Consider the following 18,966-nt stretch of genomic DNA (forward strand, 5'->3'; position numbering starts at 1 on the left):
AGCCCTGGTGGTGCAGTGGTTAAGAGCTCAGTTGCTAACAGAAAGGTCGGCAGTTCGAATCCACCAGCTGCTCCTTGGAAACCCTGTGGGGCAGTTCTACTCTGTCCTGTAGGGTCACTATGAATTGGAATAAACTTGACGTCAATGGATTTTTTTAGAAGAAGAAAAACTCTCACTGGTGGCTATGAGAGAGCGACTTGTTTTCAAGTAGACCCTCAAATGTGTTTTAGAGTATCCGGTTCCTTTTCTCCCATAGAACCCAGATAACAGAACAGATTCACTCTGGGCTCCAGCTCTCTCTCTTCCAATAGCACTGATATTTTAAACACTTTGAATTAGTGATCTTAATAACCGAGCAATTCATTTTCATTTGTCATAACTTTATTAATGAGAAGCCTTATGAGATCTTACAGCATTAAGTATGTGCCTGTGTGTGTCTGTGTATATATGTGGGTGCATTGTATGTACATAAACATATACACATACAAACATACAGATTACTCAACAGCAGGAAACTTTTCTTCCTCATATGCTTGCTCCATCATTCAAATATCCAATGTCTTTCTACTTTTATAAGTGTTGACTTCCGTCTTCTGGATCCAAGAGACTTAACTAACATGAGTATATTTTTGAATCATATTTTATTTCTTTCCTTTTTCCATAAGAAAAAAAAAATATGAGTTCTGTAATTAATCTAAAACCTCAATTATTTTATGTTTATATAGTACTCGTAGGGCTCAATGCCTGTTTGATAATTTGGCCCATTTTTTATTAATTCATCGACTATAGAGTACCTACTATGTGCTAAACATCATGCTAATGATGATGAATTTGTACATCATCATTAATCTTGTGAAGATTACAACCTGGTAAAAATGAGATTGATTATAATTTTCAGGAGGACTCAAGAAAATAAACAGAATGCTGTGAAACCATAGCAGGCATACCTTAGGAAGGTGACTTGAGAAAGTCACACTTAAGCTAAGATCTGAAACGAGTAGGAATCATCTAAGGAGAAGGAATAGGTAGAGTTAAACCATTCCAGCAGATAAAACAGCCTGTGCAAAGGCCCTTAGGACTCAAGAATAGGAAGAAATATGAGTGGATTCGACTGAGTTGGGGATGAGCGGTGAGATAGGGCTACAGACGTAGGTGGAACCCAACTGTAAAATTGGACATCGTGTCATGGATTTGGATTTTTTATCCCCTAAGGGAAACAGGAAACATCAAATCACTTTAAATAGAGGAAAGTGATGTTCAGAATTTATTTTGAAAAAGATTGTTCCAGCAACGCTATGAAGACTCGGTTGGAGGTAGACAGTAGAGGGCACCCTTAGATGAGACAGTTTCCGGGGTTGGGTTGCCTGGATTTGAATTTGAGTTATGCTGTTTGTTAACTCTGTCAACTTAGAAAAGTTAGTTCGCCTTTCTAGCCCTCAGTTTTACTATCTATATAATGGATTTAATAATAATACCTGTATGATTAGTGTTGCTGTGAGAAGTAATGACATAATAAATGTAAAACCCTTACCATGGTCTCTGGTACAGAGTGTTAGCTATAAAAAATTGATGGTGACTTTAACCAGGGTGGTAGCAGCAGGGATGAAGGCTCGAAGGGTTTAATATTCTTAAGCGGCAGTATCCATAAAACTTGTTAGATGTAGGGAGTGGAGAGAAGTGGAGGACTCAAGGGTTGCCAGACTTAGCAAAATACAGAATATCAGCTACATTTGAATTTCAGATAACAATTAATGATTTTTTAGTATGAGCAAATATTGCATGGGACATGCTTATAATCAAAAAAATCCTTGTAGATCAGAAACTCAAATTTAATTTCTGTATTTTATTCTGTATTTTAACTGACAACCCTACCAAAGATGTTTCAAGGTTCCAGCTTGAGCAACTGAATGGCTGGTGGTGATGTTTGCTGAAAAGGACGTGACTCGAGGAGGATGAGTTTTTAGTGAAAAGGTCATGAAGTAAGTTTTAATTGCATCCAGTTTTAGGTGTCTGCGAGACACCCAAGCACAACGTAAATCATTGGCTCTGTCTTTTTTTTGGTCACAGTTGACATATTAGTGAAGGACAGCTAGGACCACATTTGTGTAGGAGTTAGGTAATGTCACATTATAGTGTCTTGTTTTTCTATATAAGCAAAATATTATTTAAAAAAAAAAACTGGATAAAAGATATATATGTATAACTTCTCCTTTCTTTATTTCCAGGTTTTTATATTTCTCCAGGCAATGCCACTGGCTGCCTGCCATGTTCATGTGATGTGTCTGGTGCAGTTAATCAAATCTGTAATAGCCTAACTGGTCAGTGTGTGTGCCAAGATGCTTCCGTTGCTGGGCAAAGTTGTGACCATTGCAAGGACCATTACTTTGGATTTGATTCTCAGACTGGAAGGTAAAGACTTATAAGAATTAACAGTTAAATATTATTTCTATTTGCAATTAACTTTTCTTTGGTAAATCAATGATTTTCATGGGCCCTCGAAGCAACGATGTCTTCTATAAAAAATGTCCTCTTTAATTGGTTGATATATTTTTTATTCTTTGATATCTGAATCTATAAAACATCATGGTAATCTTTGAATATGTCCTTTGGATATTGCCTATTGAGTGAGTTGCTGTAAAAGAATAGATGTACCTGTACTGGAGTCTGGGGATATAAGACGTTCAAAAACAGCCAGAAGTCAATAGGGAGATTTTGATATTGTTTAAGAAAGGAAGGTTGCGCATAGAAAATGGTACACATTCTCAATGATGAGCAGAAGTATAAACTCAAGATAAAATCATTTTCCCTCAAAGAGCTTACATCTGGATGTGGAGAAGGACAGGTAAAAAAAAAAACCTGTAGAAATGCGCACACACACACACACACACACACACACACACACACACACACACACACACACACACACACGCGTAAGGGGAAGGATAACTAGCATATATGTATGGTTTATTCTGCATGGCCCCTGAATTTATTGCTGGCTTGTTTGTTTGCTTATTTATTTCGTCCATTTATGTTTTCTTGCCTTTTTAATTTCAATTTAAAGACTGGCAGATGAAAAACACATCTTTGTATTCAGTGATATGAATTTTTTTCAATGTGTCAAGTACATTCTGAAAGTAAATTAACCGCTTTTTTCAAAGATGCACTGTTTCTTAATTTTCTACTCATTTGCTGCGTTTCTGTGGGCATTTACCTTCATGAACTTGTGTTTAATGCTTTATATCTAAAGATGTGCTGTTATGGCGATTCCATGTGCTCTCTGTTTGCCCTTGGATCAAATCATATACTTGTCTAGGGTTGAGATTATATCTGAATTCTTTGGTGTTCCAGTCCTCAAGCAACTAGTACTGTGTGCTAAACTCAGAAGATACGTAATAAAACCCATCAAATTTGATGCTCAAGATATATGTGTGTTTATAAATATAATTGCTAATTATTCAAAAGTTTGGGATTATGTGGGCTGTTTTTAACACATTTTTCCCCTGCTGTCTACCTTTTTTCCACTCCTCATTAGCACTTCCATTAGTGTGGACAGAATGACAGGGTAAATTATTGAAAAAGAACTCAAGATAGTTCATTTTGGCTTTCTTTTACAATTCAATTTGATAAAAAAGTACTTTAGAAAAATTATTTAAAATATTTATTAAAACAATTTTTGTACTTTTTACGTGTATCTACTTTTCCTTATTCATCCTGTTCCACTTCCTAGTTACCACACAAAAATTGCCTTAATAGTCTGAGAGTGTTGATACGCTCTTCTACAAAGATCTAAATAATTCCGAATGAGTATAGAAAAAAATAAAAAACATAGCACAGTAAATGTTAAATAAAAATCATTGTTAGGATTTTGATAGTACAATTGTACCAGTTATCACACATACTTCCCCTTGTTATTACCCATACTTTTTATTGAAAGAACTTGCCGTAAACTGAACAGTTGGAACTCTGGGGGTTGGTTCGTTTCACTCTTGACCACCCCTCTCGTTAGATTTCCTATCTTCTGTAGTTCTGGCCACACTTACTGTCCAAGAGAAAGTCTTTGTCTCCAATCTGCTGTCTTCCCTGGAATGCTCATGCCCCTCTGGCATTTTGTGCCAGTTTCGTACCCATTTGCCTGCTACTTATACCCCTTGTTATTCTTCCTAGGGTAACCACCAAAACCCCTGTTCAATGACCAAGAGATGTTTAATAGCATCAGCTTTTTCACTTAACTTTCACTTAACCTGGGTCCTTTCATTACACCGTGTCCTCCAACCTTCAGCGTGCTTGAATTCAAGACTAGTCTTCACCCCACTTTTTATTTGGTCACAATTTCTCCTTCCAGTTGCCTCCATACTCTACTCCTCCCAAACAAAACCCACGGCCGTGAAGTTGATTCCTACCCATAACGACCTCATAGGACAGAGTAGAACTGCCCCACAGGGCTTCCAAGGGTATAAATCTTTACAGAAGTAGACTGCCACTTCTTTCTCCCGTGGAGGGGCTGATGAGTTCGAACCATCGACCTTTTGGTTAGCAGCCAAGCACTTTAACCACCGCATCACCAGGACTTCCCCTACTCCCCAACCCAACTTAATTCGGACCAAGACTTGCTTTTACAGAATCATGTTTTATGATCTTTCACTTTGCTGTTGGCCTAGCTAGCACTGGAATTGGGCTGTCTAGGTTAAAAGGTGGGTTGAGAAGTTAACCTAAATTGATAGAGAATTGGAAGAGCCGAACGAGTAGGTGCAAGATGCATTATTTTTTTTCTTTTATTGTACTTTCGATGAAGGTTTACAGAACAAATAGTTTCTCATTAAACAGTCAGTACACATATTGTTTTATGACATAGGTTAACAACACCACAGCATGTCAACACTCTCCCTTCTCCACCTTGGAGGACCTTTTTTTTCTGATGAAAACATACATAGCCAAAGTTACACTATTTCAAAAGTTTCTACACATACAATTCAGTGACATCGATTACATTTTCTTCCAGTTATGCTGCTATTCTCACTATCCTTTTTCAAATTATTCCTTCACCATTATCTTTAACTCACTGCCCCCCTAGGCTTCCCATCAAACCTTTTGAGTTGCTGTTGTCAATTTGATCTCACATAGATAATTCTTTTTTTTTTGTACCTTAGATGAAGGTTTACAGAACAAATAGTTTCTCATTAAACAGTTAGTACACATTTTGCCCTAGGACAGTGGTTAACAACCCCACGACATTTCAACACTGTCCCTTCTCAACCTTCGGTTTCCTATCACCAGCTTTCTTGTCCCCTCCTGCCTACTAGTCCTTATCCCTGGACTGCTGTGCCTCATTGATGAATCTCGGGAGTGACTTCACCACTGAGCTAAAAGGGTGCCCAGAGGCCATACTCTCAGGGTTTCTCCAGTCTCTGTCAGACCAGTAAATCTGGTCTGTTTCTGTGAGTGAGAATTTTGTCCTACATCCTTTTCCAGCTCTGTCCAGGACCCTCTGTTGTAATCCCGGTCAGTGCAGTCCGTGGTGGTAGTCAGGCACCATCTAGCTGTACTGGACTCAGTTTGGTGGAGGCTATGGTAGCTGTGGTCCATTAGTCCTTTGGACTAACCATTTCCTTGTATCCTGTTCTCTTCATTCTCTCTTGCTCCCGAAGGGGTGAGACCAGTGTAGTGTCTTAGATGGCTGCTCACAGGCTTTTAAGACCCCAAATGCTACTCACCAAGGTAGAGTGTAGAACATTGTCTTTATAAACTGTGTTATGCCAGTTGAGCTAGATGTTCCCTGAGACCATGGTCCCCACAGCCCTCCGCTCAGCAATTCAGTTCCTCAAGGAGTTTGGATGTGTCTATGGAGCTTCCATGACCTTTCCTGCAAGATGCATTATTAAAGAGTGATGAGGTTAAACTCAAGAAAGTGGAATTCAGGCAAATAAAAGGGGTGAGAGCAGGTGTGAGTCTAGGAGATATGCCAAAATGAGAGAAGCTGGGTAGATTCTAAACCAGAGTGAAAGATCCAGAGTAAGTATGGGTTTAGAGTAAAAAGATGCATGACAAGTTTTACATAAATAAAAGTGGATACCTTTACATATTAGTTGACTCATAATTCCATTGAGTCAGGTCGGGAACTACCTTTTTAAAATTACAAGTTGTCCTTTGAAATCAAACTGTTCTTCTCCCATCTTCGTTGATCTTGTCTTCAGATTTCCAGGTCTGCACTCACCGAGAACATAAGCAGATGGTATTTTCCCTCTCTTCCTCAACACTTGCCATTAGCTTGAACTACTTTAACACCTGTTGATATAGTTTTTGGCCTCCTCACTCTTTTAATTCCCGTTCAAAAAACCATCTCCATGACCACACTCTGGGTCTCGTTAATCACACGGAACTTCTCTATCATTTAAATCTTCCTATTCCCGGAAATGCCAATCTATGAACACATCTCATCCTTCCAATTCTCTCTTCTCCAAACACCTACATAATCCACTCTTTGATGTCTCTCAAATCTCTAGCATTATCCCTGTCTGGTACTCTTCTGATTAGCCCCACTCTTGACTTTATTGCCTTCTACACACAGTCTGGGGCAAAACCATTTTAATTCTGATTCTCTCCAGTAACCTACTTGCTATAAAGATGTTTCTCTTATGGTGTACTGTGAGTCATCTTCAGTGATGATCACCCTGCTCCTACCCTGATCCTGTGAGTGTTTGGAGAAAGACAGGTGCCTGTACTGATTAGAACCACTGTCACATGTCTACTTCTCCTTACTTCAGTTTCTCTTCCTCTTTAAATTGTTGCCAATCTCTTCATTCCCCTGCCCTTGATCTCTACAGATAATCTAGCCCCCTCCTCCATAGACAAAAAGAGCTCTCCAGATTACCTTCTTTCCACCTCTAATTTGTCTACATTATCACGCATTCTTAAGTGTTTATCTAGTCTCAGAAGAAAAAAAATTAAATTTTTTCCAAAATTAACCTCTTGTGTGTTCTTGATGTTATCCTCTCCTTGTTTTTTCCTTTTGCTCCTTCCCTTCTTGCTCCTTCCGTTCCTTCTCCTCTGCTCCCTCCCTCTGAACTGTGCTCCATAAAATCTTCACTTTATTTTCACTTAAATCTCTCTCCATTATACTTCCTACCTGACTACAAATATGTACTTCATCACCATCCTAAACCCCCCTGCCTTGACTCAGCTCCACCTCATAAGCTCTAAAAGGGGCTGCCTAATCTCTCACTGTTTATTCACTTACTAACACTTACACAAAGTAGTTTCTTCTGCTTCTTTTTCTTTGCTTCCCATTCTTTCCTCGGCCACCATAACTCAGCCATGATGACTCAGTTTCTGTACTTTCTAGTTTATTAAACGTGGTTTAGAAAATGTTTTTGATGACCTTACTAAAAGTCCAATGCCCCTCTTTAAATGTACTTCCTGTACAAAAAGTTGTAAAAGAATATGAAAATGGGAGTTTTTACCAAAGACAATACTTATCAGATACCAAAATGAGTAATGAGATGGACTGTTTAGTAGAACTTGTAAAAAGAAGATAGTTAAGAACTACACTAATGATTCTTAATACTCTTATCCAAATTAAGGATGAGGTCTATAACAAGGTAAAATATATAACCATGTATAATCAATAGAAGGAGCCCTGGTGGCACAGCTATTAAAGAGCTTGGCTGCTAACTGAAAGATTGGTGGTTTAAAGCCACCAGCCACTCTGTGGGAGAAAGATGCAGCATTCTGCTCTTGTAAAGATTTACTACCTTGGAAAACCTATAGGGCAGTTCTTCTCTGTCCTATAGGGGCACTATGAGTTGGAATCGACTTGATAGCTATGAGTTTATAACAAATAGAAATGGGTTAAAGAAAAGAGAGATTTAGAGATGAGGGCCTCACTGAGGGAGAAAAAGGGAGGAGTCAGTGGTGCTTACCAATAGGATATAATCAAGGGGGTCTTATTAGATCCCCTGGGGAGTCACATCTGTCTCTTGCAATTGGGGAAGCCAGTGGACTGAAATCTATCTTACCCAACAAATCTGAGTGAGGAGAGGCACTCTGGCTGGTTTGAATAGGCCAGCTAAAAGGCAAGAAAGAGAGTTATTTCTCAGAGACCAGATGAAGAACACAAAGAAGAGAGACAGCTTGGGGTTGTCCTAGTGCCTACACAGTAGGGCCACCTGGAAGGCTAAAGAGGCCTGAGTAGAGAAAAAAGATGAGTCGGCTGTGAGCTACACAGAATTAGTAGACAACTAACTGAAATAGAGATATCTTTGGACACACTAAAATTATAGGTGAGAGATACCTGATGTTGGAAGATCAATGAATAAATCACAGAAGTACCATTCGTAGTACAAAAATCAGCTTTATAGACATGTGAAGCCAGAGAGAGCAGAGCCAGCTTTGGGTAGTGTTAATCCAGTGAGTTTTTACCTGTCCTCCAGCCTGTACACGAGCAGGAGGTAAGCACAAAAAAGACTTTCTCTGAGTGTAGACTTGCTGCCTTCATCACATCCTAGCTAGAAAGAAAAGGACAGAAGTCTGTTAATTAAAATGTATGTCCTTTAAATAAAGATTGGAAGGTTGAGTTGACTAATACGCTGGACTAGACATTATTTGTCTCAGTTGAGACTGTGTTTTGAGACTTAAAGTAACTACAGGACCTTCTTTTGCCTGAGAAAGACTAGAAAAGCCAACTTACTGACTCAGTTTGTATCCAGGTGGAAGACAGGGGCTTTAACCCCACTTAAAACATTTAGAAGTCTCTGAGTGGTGCAAATAGTTATAGCACTCAGCAGCGAACTAAAAATTTGGAGGTTCGAGTTCACCCAGAGGTGCCTCAGAAGAAACATCTAACAATCTATTTTAAAAAAATCAGCCATTGAAACTCCTATGGAGTGCAATTCTCCTCTGACACACACGGGCTTGCCATGAGTTGGAATCAGCTTGACTGCAACTGGATTTATTTTTTCCAATACATTTAAAGGATCAGTGAAAGACAAAGGTAAAATTGATTTATGATTGCATCTCATGAGTTATGGTTTTTCAGCATGCCAATTATTTTAGCATCCTCCCTATTTTTTAAAATTCTTCCTTTGACCTCCACACTGTACTTGGCTGAATTTTTTTCTCCTCTCTTTTGATGGTTAGTCCTCTTGAATCTGCCCTTTCAGTTTACACAGCTGTGTCCATGACTTCAACCACCACATCCATGTTAAGCACTCTCAAATATCATATCACCTATTCAGATCCTCACCATAGGCTACAGGCCTATATTTAACTGACCAATAACCAGAAGAGTTATTTGAAAGTTTATACCCCTTTCACCAAGATAAGTAACGACAGCACGAGGTGGCATGAAGTTTTTATTTTGGGAGATATGAGGAGAGTCATGTAAAAGAGAATTCATTCTGTGTTGGCTATTTTAATGGGATGCAAGGGATGCAGTATCAAAATACAACTAGTTCCCGACTTACCACGGGTTCCATTCCTACGACTGTGTCATAAGTCAAATACCTCTTTTTTTGTTTTAATTTTCATTATTATTGCCTTTCATTATCAGTATCTTTATAAGTCTGATCTTTACTTGTCTTTAGGGGTTGGAAACATTGCATATAAACTTACAGATATATGTTAATACATACTTACATTAAAAAATCATAAAAATTTGCTCTGATGATGAAGAAGAGTTGGACAATGTTGGCATTTTGTCAGTTGTGGTAATTACTCCACTTGTGGAAGGTTCTGGATCATCTGGATTATCCCTGGGAGAGGGATAACATTTCTAGTCATAAAATTAGAGAGAGTTGTCTCTGTGGTCCATTTCTTTTTTTATTCATGTATTTTGTGGTAACGTCTCAGAGCTTCCTGAATCTGCCTATCACTTTAGCAAAGCAATCAGCATTTGGGTCCATGTTTTCAAGCAACTAAAGCCCTTGATTCAATTTAGAAAAAAACTTCAGCTAATTCTTTCATTGTAAAATGTTTGGACAACTTCTCACCTTCCTCTTCCTCATTATTTCTTTATTCACATTTCTTTCCTCTTCAAAATCCATTAAGTCCTGATCTGTCAATTCCCTTCATTGTTTTCTTAGACTGGGTTCTTTCTCTAGAGAAACAAAACCAGTGAAGTGTATTTATTATAGAAAGAGAGATACACACACACACAGACAGAGAAAGAGAGATTTATCTATCTCCAGGAAATTGCTCACGAAGTTGAGGAGGCTGGCAAGTTCCAAATCCATGGATCAGGCATTAGGCTGGAGGCTTCTCCTGATTCATGTGGCTGTGGGAGCTGGCGAATCCCAAAACTGGCAGATGATATGGCAGACTGCTGGCTCATGGGGCTGCAGAAGCTTTCGAATCCCAAATTTGGCAGGTCAGACAGCAGGCGGCTGGCTCAAGCGATAGCGGGAGCTGGCGAATCCCCAAATCTTCAGGTCAGGCAGCAGCTGCTGGCTCACCTCCCGAGAACTGGAGGTCAGATGATGATGAGTGGGATGCAGGATCGAGAGCAAGCCAGTGAGCTTTGCCAGAACGTCCATACATATTGGATGCCGGCGACACCTTCAAGAAAACTCCCCTTACAACTGATTGGCTGATCACGTCAGATCACATCATGGAGGTGATTACATTATATTACTTATGGAAGAACAATCAGTCCAATGTCTGCCAAACCCCTGAGAATCATTACCTAATCAAGCTGACATATAACATTAACCATCCCATTCATGATCTCTGAGCTGTTCCATACCAGCGGTATCAAGTTCTAAATTCAGTGTTCTTGCTGTACAGACAATTTTTCCAGCAATCTCTCTCATCATATTATCCTGATCAAATGCTTGGGGTGTGTTCACATAACTCAGCAATTTTTTTTCCAAATCCTCTGCATGCATTTTCCCGTAACTTCCTCCCAGGAAGATGTACCAAAAAACAAAACAACAACAACAACAAAAAAAAAAAAAAACAGACAGTTGCAAGTACAGTTCCTCATAACTCGAATATGTCCTAAATCTACCTGACTGTCTGTATCAAAGTCTGTACCACTCAAGTGTGAGTGAGGCTGAGGATCCTCTCAGTTTTGGGTAGGATTGCCTCTGGTATTCAGCAGCAGAGTGGAGTCCATAGGCTGCCGCTGGAAAGATCTACTGAAGGCAAGACCCACCATATAAAATGCACTTTCTCAGAAATGAATAGAAGGAATAAAATCCACTATGACCATATGGGACCAAAGGAAATCAGCAGAATTTGTCCCTTGCTGAATCAGTCATAGACACTGACTGTGTTTTGAGTTGACCCTTCTATTCCGCTGCTGTCTCTTTTCACTTTAACATTGATAATCATTAGAGAGGAAATTCCCTAGCAAGGAAGGTCAGAGAGAGAGATACTTCGAAATATGACAGTGAGAATTGCTTGAGTTTATACTTTTGCTCATCATTAAGAAGTGATAAAAGTGAATTTTCTTTCTTTTTTAAAATGTGTTCCATTCTTTTCATGAATAATATTGAAATCTCTTTGTTGACTTCTGGTTATTATGGTATGTATACTAATATTTGCTATTTTGGATGTGTACAAAGATGACTAAAGCATATGGGATTCCATTTAGTAAAAGGAGTTTTTTGTTTCTTAAAGAAAAAAGTTCACTCATCATCTGAATTTATACAGACATGTTTTTTAGAAAAATAACTATTTATGTCCTGATAATAAAAATTTAAAAAAAAGAAGAAAAATCAGCTAAAATCAGTTGAAACTATGTTGAGGCAGGCACTGTGGTAGGTGCTTACAAATATAAATTTATTTCCTTAATTCCCACAATTCTGCAATAGATTATAAATATTTTATTGTTAAGCAAAGATACAAGTATCGTTGAATTTCTTCATTGATTGGAAAAATAAATTGACTTCTTCATCTGCTTTTTCTATTTATATATTCACTGAAACTTATTCAATCTCTCCATAAAATTCACGCATATTCGTTACCCTTCTCCATGTTCTCTTTATAATGTACACCTATGTTTGCTATATTTTTCTCTTGGCTTATATTCTACACTTATTTTGTACTCCCAAGGGCAAAATAAATAAAATATAATTGCCCCTGACTCTAAGCAACAAAAATAACAAGAAAAGTTCACCAAAACACAACAGTAACTTCCTCTTAAGAAGCTGGAAAATCATTTGCTTATTTCCATCCTTCAAAGGTTACTTATCAAAAAAAGTGGGCATGTATTAGACAAAAAAAAGAACAAACAAACAAAAAACTGATCCGAGAGCAAAAATCACTCCATTTACCTCTGACACATAAAGCAAACATGATTTAATCAGTATCGAAAACAATAAAGCAAAAACAGTCTGCCCACTGAAAAATCAATAAAGCAAAAAAGTGTATTGTATTTGTCTAACCCAAAAACAATGAAACAAAAATGGGCCACATTCAGTTCGCCTCAGTGGGTAGTTGAGACCTATATTTGACCCACTGCGCTCACTGGCGCTGTCTTCAGCTGACCTGTAACTACTGTGATTCCTCCTTTCAATAGCCCTCAAGACTCCCTCTGTTCATCTCGTGCCCCCCACCCCCACTTTTCTTACATAACATCGATGTGTCACAACCCCTCGAAGGTTTCTTCTCTAACCTTGTCCTCTCTACCTTCATAAGCCATACTTTGCCCTGTTTTAAGCTTTAAGATGTGAGGAGTATCCCTACTTATCTTATTTATCAGATAACACACACTGAGCAGTAATTTCCCTCAGGTGGTAGGGAATGGAGATCTAGACTGGCTAGGAAATCTAAAATTTCAGCCTTCTAAAGCATATAAAAAAGGACAACTCTTCTGGGACCAGAACGATTTTTAGTTTTGCTGCAAACCTTCTACGTCTGAACACTACGTTGCAGACTTGGTCTTGAAATTTCTTTACGTGCATATCTCCCCTTGATCTCAATCGGCCTTTCCTCGGAGAACCAGATCAGTGCCTTCAAAGCGAAACTTACCACTTTCTTGTCAACATGTTTCCTTTTTGGGTGTGATAACTGAAAAGTTGGGGACTGTTTCATGTGTGAGCGTGTCTCCAGATTCCCACTCTGCAGCCACTTTTCGTTAGACAGCTGGCTGTCTCCTAGAGTGGCTGGGGAATGGGTCACATGTCTCTCATCAGCTGGCAGTCTAGCTGGCGCTTGTTCACAGGGTGGTGGCAGAGTGCCACAAAAGAGAGAAGAAGCACTTCAGGACACTTGAGGCCTGTGCTTGAACCTGGCACAATGTTCTTCTTCTTCCAGTTGCCATAGAATCAATTCCTACTCATGGTGACTCCATGTGTGTCAGTATAACTGTGCTCCACAGGGTTTTCAATGGCTGATTTTTTGAAAGTAGCTCACCAAGGCTTTCTTCCAAGGTGCCTCTGGGTGGACTCAAGCCACCAACATTTTGGATAACCAGGGACTCTGGCACAATGTTACTTCAGTCCTATTCTATTGGCCAAAGCAAGTCATGAGACAAGAAATGGGGAAGTAGATTCTGCCTTTGGATGGAATGAATGGTATAGTCATGTTGCAAAGGACCTGCATAGAGGAAGAGGTGAAGAATTGTGGTCATTTTTGCAATCTACCATGGCCACAACACCATATGTTCTTTCTTCATAATGATTATGTGTGGTCCTTTAAGAAATGCCAGTTTTTATATATTAGTAGCGTTTATTCAGTATGCTGTCATAAAAATAACACAGTGTTGCGCTTCAGGATATCTAGGTTCCAATTCTGGTTTTTCCACTAGACCAGGTATATTAGTTTCCTAATGCTATAAATTATCACAAAAGTAGTGGCTTAAAGCAATGTGAATTTATTATCCTACAGTTCTGGAGATCAAAAGTCTGACGTTAGTTTCACTACAATTAAAATCAGTGTGTTGGCAGGCTCGTGTTCTTCTATAGACTGTAAGAGAGAATCCATATCTTGCCTTTTCCAGTTTTCAGAGCCACACGTATCCCTTGGCTCAGAGCTCCTTCCTCTATCTTCATAGCCGGAAGCGTAACATCTTCTCTCTTCTCTGATGTCTGTTTCCATCCTTACATCTTACCTCTCTGACTCTGACTACCCTGCCTTCCTCTCTAATTCCCTTTGTGATTACATTGAACCCACCCAGGTAATCCAAGATTATCACCCTATTTCAAGATCTTTAACTTAATCTGCATGCCAAACCTGGCCTGATACTTGTTTTTTGTAAATAAAGTTTTATAGGACCACAGCAATGTTCATTCTTTTACATACATCTATGGCTGCATTTATACTATAACAACAGAGTTGAATTGCATCAGAGACCAGATGGCCTGAAATGTCTGCAATATTTACTATCTGGCCTTTTATAAAGTTTGCTCATCCCTGTACAAGATTAAACTGTCACCTTGAGCAAGTTACTCTCATCAAGCATCATACAATCATAAAGTTTTAAACTTGGTAGGAGTCTTAAAGGTAATTTATTTAAATATGACCCTATACATTCCTTTGCATAAATGAGCTTTTCAGAATAAATGGCAAATAGTCATTCAGATTCTTCTTGAAAACACTGAACTAAAAAAGAGCTCACCGTCTCATGAGCAACTCATGCTTATTTCAAACAACTCTAATTCTGAGAAAGATAGTAATATATTCTTCATATTTAGCAAAAAGTTTCATTCCTGTAACTTGCTTGTCTAGCCTTTTTTCTTCCTCTGGAATCACAGGGAAGAGTGTAGTCTCTCTTATACCTGAGGGAACTTTAAAAGTTTGAATCTTCTATCATATCTCAAAGTATTATGTTAATATAATGCAGGGGTTAAGGAAAGGACTTCATCTAGATCTAAACATGTGTGATACTGTTAATACAGTGACTCTTTGGGGATTCTTATTTCTTTTAAGTATTTGGTCATGGTGAGTAAAATGTGGCACATATTCTATACTCCCTGTGATTAGATGGGATGTCCATAAAGGAAGAAGAGGTAGGGCTCTCACATACAGGACCATGTTAAGCAAGCTCTTCGCTAGATGACAGGAATGTCCCTCCCTGGCCTCGGATGTCACTATTGCCTGGATGCAGGTAAGTGACACCCCAGGTCCAGCTTTTATGAGTCTCCATATTAGTGTGTTGGAAAGCTTCACCCAGAAGACGGAGCCTTCTCTTTGTGTGAGCTGAAAGACCGCTCTCATGACTTGTGGGAGAGGAAATAAGACTGGCATTGCCTCGTCTGGAAGGAAGGAATTAACAATGCCCAACACCCAAATCTCTCTCTTATAATTCTGATACCAGTTCCAAAAGAATCCAGATGCTTTTAGTAGGCTATGAGGAATGGAAAACTAAGAACCACAGTGAGACAGCCCTCCATTGTACAGGTGAAATGTAATCTTAGCCAGGGGGAAACCAAACTTCTCCAGAGAGCACTCTGGCTCTCACTGAATCTTGCACCAGACAGTGGACTTAAAACTCTCCTGGTCACAGAGAGTCAGAGCAGAAGGCCAGCCATTCAAGACAAAGCTGTCGATTCCTTGGGGGCGAGGTTGGCCAGGGGACACTGTTACACCAATCCAAAAGGGCTCAAAGGAGCTAAGTTGTCAGTAGAAGTACACTTCACACTTGGATTAATATATGGCATCCTTTTCTAACTGATCCTTTCCAGTGCTTTGCTCACTCATTTGTTCAGTAACATTTAGTGAACCCTTTATGTGTGCTCACATTTCTGCTAGTAGCACATGGAAGAAAATGCTTTGTCCAATTTCTTCAATTTGCCTTGAAGCCACTTTTCTCTTCTGTTCATCAATGATCATTAATAATACTCGTCTGAAACCCCTCAACAGTCTGAGATCTCTTCCTCCATCGTTCTTCATGTTGAATAGTGTCACCATCATCTACCAGTCACCATGTTAGAAAACTGGGAGTAACCCCACGTCCTTCTTCTCTTCCCTTCTCAATATGTCACCACATCCTACTAATTTTATTTACTAACCATTTCATAAATCTGTTTCCCTTCTTTTCATCACTCCTTACCACTGCCCTAATTTGGTGCCTTATCATCTCCTTAGAAGGACTGCTACCACAAGAGCTACTTGATCTCACTGTCCTGAGCCATGTGCGCCTTAGTTCCATCCATATAAATACTAAGCCAGTGCTATTTGCCAGTGTAAAACCCTTTATGTGCCTCTTCATTGTGAATATCATATAAAGTTCAAGCTCTGGACAATGTGTATTAGGTCTTAAAATGTCTTACCGCCGCTCACCTCTCCAGCTTGATCTGTCACCACTCCCCATTCTGAAATTTGCATCCAGAAATTCATAACTCCTTGTGGTTTCACACACTGTCGTGTTGTTTGCTCACTCTCCTCCCTGATTTGCCTGCCTTCTTCCTACTCATCTTTTAATATTCAGCTCAAGCATCACCTCCAAGAATTCTTTCCGTGTACTCCTTTCTGCATCCCCTCCCCTGCCACGAGACTATGTAGTTGCCCTTTTTCTGTGCCCCCATATACTCTGCTACATCTTTATAAGTGCTCCTCTTATACAGCATTTTAATGATCGGCTTATACGATTTTCTTTCATGCTAGTTGGTAAGCTCCTTGAGGACAGGGACAACTCGGTCATATTCATCTTTATGTCTTTGGTGCTGATTCCAGTCTTGACACATAATTGGTTCTCAATGAATGTTATTTATCTCAATCAATATTTAAACCAATTTGATGGTACCTGTGATTTGAGGCCCTAGACAGAAGAGGGGTCCAAACAGAAATGCCAATAAAGTGATCTACATCCTGGAACATATCCCTGGACCTCCTACAGTATCTCTCCCTCAGATGATGAAGTTTCTGACAACGAAATACATTGTTGAAACATATTTCCTTCACTGATAGTGGTGTTTCCGCAAGAATACTAAATCGGGTAACTCTTTCTCTTACTGTTTGTACCACTGGAAGAAATTCCCTGGAAAGGAAACTATATGAGATTTGTGATTTAAAAGACAGAGGCCAATTAACTTCTTTCCCATTGCATCCAGTAAACACTGAATTATATAAGGGCCGCAACAGAAGTATATCGCAGAGTGCTGGCAGACATTAGCAATGCTCTACTTCTGTTTTGTTTGCCATAATGAACTGGTCAATAAACATCACGAATTGTTTATCTATATAAATCTTGACAGATTACTCTTTATGAAATCCATTTAGCAAGTGAGGTTTTCCCATAAGGATGAAAAATGAAGATTTTAAAGAGATTGCAGAAGAGGCTATGGCTGTACCTGGAGAGTCAGCGTAATAAAGGTTTCTTTATATTAATATTACAAAAACCATTTATCGTGGCAAAATCAATATCACAATCCATCTTAGTCTTTCTATGCTTAAAATGCCTTTTCCTTTATTATGTATAATTTTGTTTTAATAAACGTCAAATAGATTTCATTTAGCAGGTGCTCTTGAGGAGTGATCACTTAGAGAATGATATCAAATGTGTAGCTTATTTGCTAAAGAGTCTTGGAAAATGTTTAAAATTACATTTGAGTGGCTGAGAAATTTACAGGAATAATTTGACTTAAACTTTAATTGCAAAATTATCCCCAGTGTCCTTTGGGGTGGAAACAAACTACATTATTCTGAAAAGTCTCCTCCTATGAACTTCATTTAGGCAAAATGCTCTCTTACTGAGGTCAAGCAATTATAACAAGTCAGATAAGTTGGCTATAATAAAGGCTGGATAAGAGACAATAAAATCAGAAATCCATTGCCTACAAGTTGCTTTAGCCTGGTAGTGACCCTTTGCACAGAGTTTCCAAGGGTTTCCTAAAATCAGGATTAGTCACATTTAATTACTAAGAACATGGTATGTTTATCCTAAGAAATTATTTATTTATCCCATTTGGATTCAGAATTTAAGATCCTATGGGTGTTGACAGAGCTGACTTAGAGTTTCGTATGTAGCAGTTGACTGGAAGAAAATAGAACTACATCAAGGAAGGAATTATGTTATACACTGGAAACTACTGGAGCCCTGGTGGCTCAGTGGTAAGAGCTTGGCTGCTAACCAAAAGGTTAGCAGTTCAAATCCACCAGTTGCTCCTTGGAAACTAAATGGGGCAGTTCTACTCTGTCCTATAGGGTCGTTACGGACTTAGAGTTTTGTGTGCAGCAGTTGGTTGGAAGATAATAGAACTACATGAAGAAAGGAATTGTTCTACACTGGAAACTCTTACTCTAAATGTGCTGTATGTAAAATAAGTGTGATTGTCTCATGAGTGAACGGTAATACAAACTGAAATATTCAAGAGACACTCATTCATGAGTGGTGCAGTTAGAAATACATACATGTATATGCATTGGAAGACGCTTGTCTCTTACTGTTTGTGTTCACCAATATTACATTAAAAACTTACAAACAATATGCTCTGAGTAATAACATATAATGAAATGAAGAGCAGATCAAATATTTTGCCTAAACCAAATATGTATTTGAAATGGAGTTCTGATGCAATGTCTATGGATGGAGGATTGAACATAGTTGTTTGTGGGGGAAATGTCCTTTTATCATGACCATAAAAAGGGCAAACTACAGTACAGTGGTTTTCAAAAGAAACTGTACTTTATTTATTCCCAAGGGGATGTTAGTCCATAAAACAATTTCGCAGCTTATTTGGCAGCCTTAGCTTTTATCGGCCTTTTTCAGGGTGTCGAATGTTTACCCAAGAGATCACACAGTAAAAGTTGCAGTGGGGTAAAGTAACTCTAGCCATCCAGCATCTTTATTAGAAACTCTAGGTGAATCCATTTAATGTTGCTTAAAATGTACCACACAGAGGGCCCGCATTTAAAGGTGATTGGTCCTCTTACATGTGCTGATTTTGCTTCTGTAATGCGTTACAGTGCCAAACCTGCTTGTCGTAATCAATGCCGTCGGCACAGGCTAAGGGTTTGAATAATTCACTCGGAGGAAACAGGTTTCAGTTTCTACCACGGGAAAATGCCAGGATGGAGATTTTTGTAGGC

The 18,966-nt window shown here is 38.9% G+C and overlaps 1 protein-coding gene across 1 annotated transcript in view; it reads left to right on the forward strand.

Annotated features, from left to right (window-relative positions):
* LOC101357370 (usherin) overlaps positions 1–18,966 on the forward strand; it is a 276,794-nt gene that overhangs the window by 208,845 nt on the left and 48,983 nt on the right. Inside the window, exon 13 of the mRNA XM_004375958.2 lies at positions 2,226–2,409. Within this exon, the coding sequence (XP_004376015.1) occupies positions 2,226–2,409 (184 nt within the window). The remainder of the gene's footprint in view (positions 1–2,225; positions 2,410–18,966) is intronic.

This window comes from Trichechus manatus, unplaced genomic scaffold (genome assembly GCF_000243295.1).
Source record: "Trichechus manatus latirostris isolate Lorelei unplaced genomic scaffold, TriManLat1.0 scaffold00039, whole genome shotgun sequence".
Taxonomy (NCBI): domain Eukaryota; kingdom Metazoa; phylum Chordata; class Mammalia; order Sirenia; family Trichechidae; genus Trichechus; species Trichechus manatus.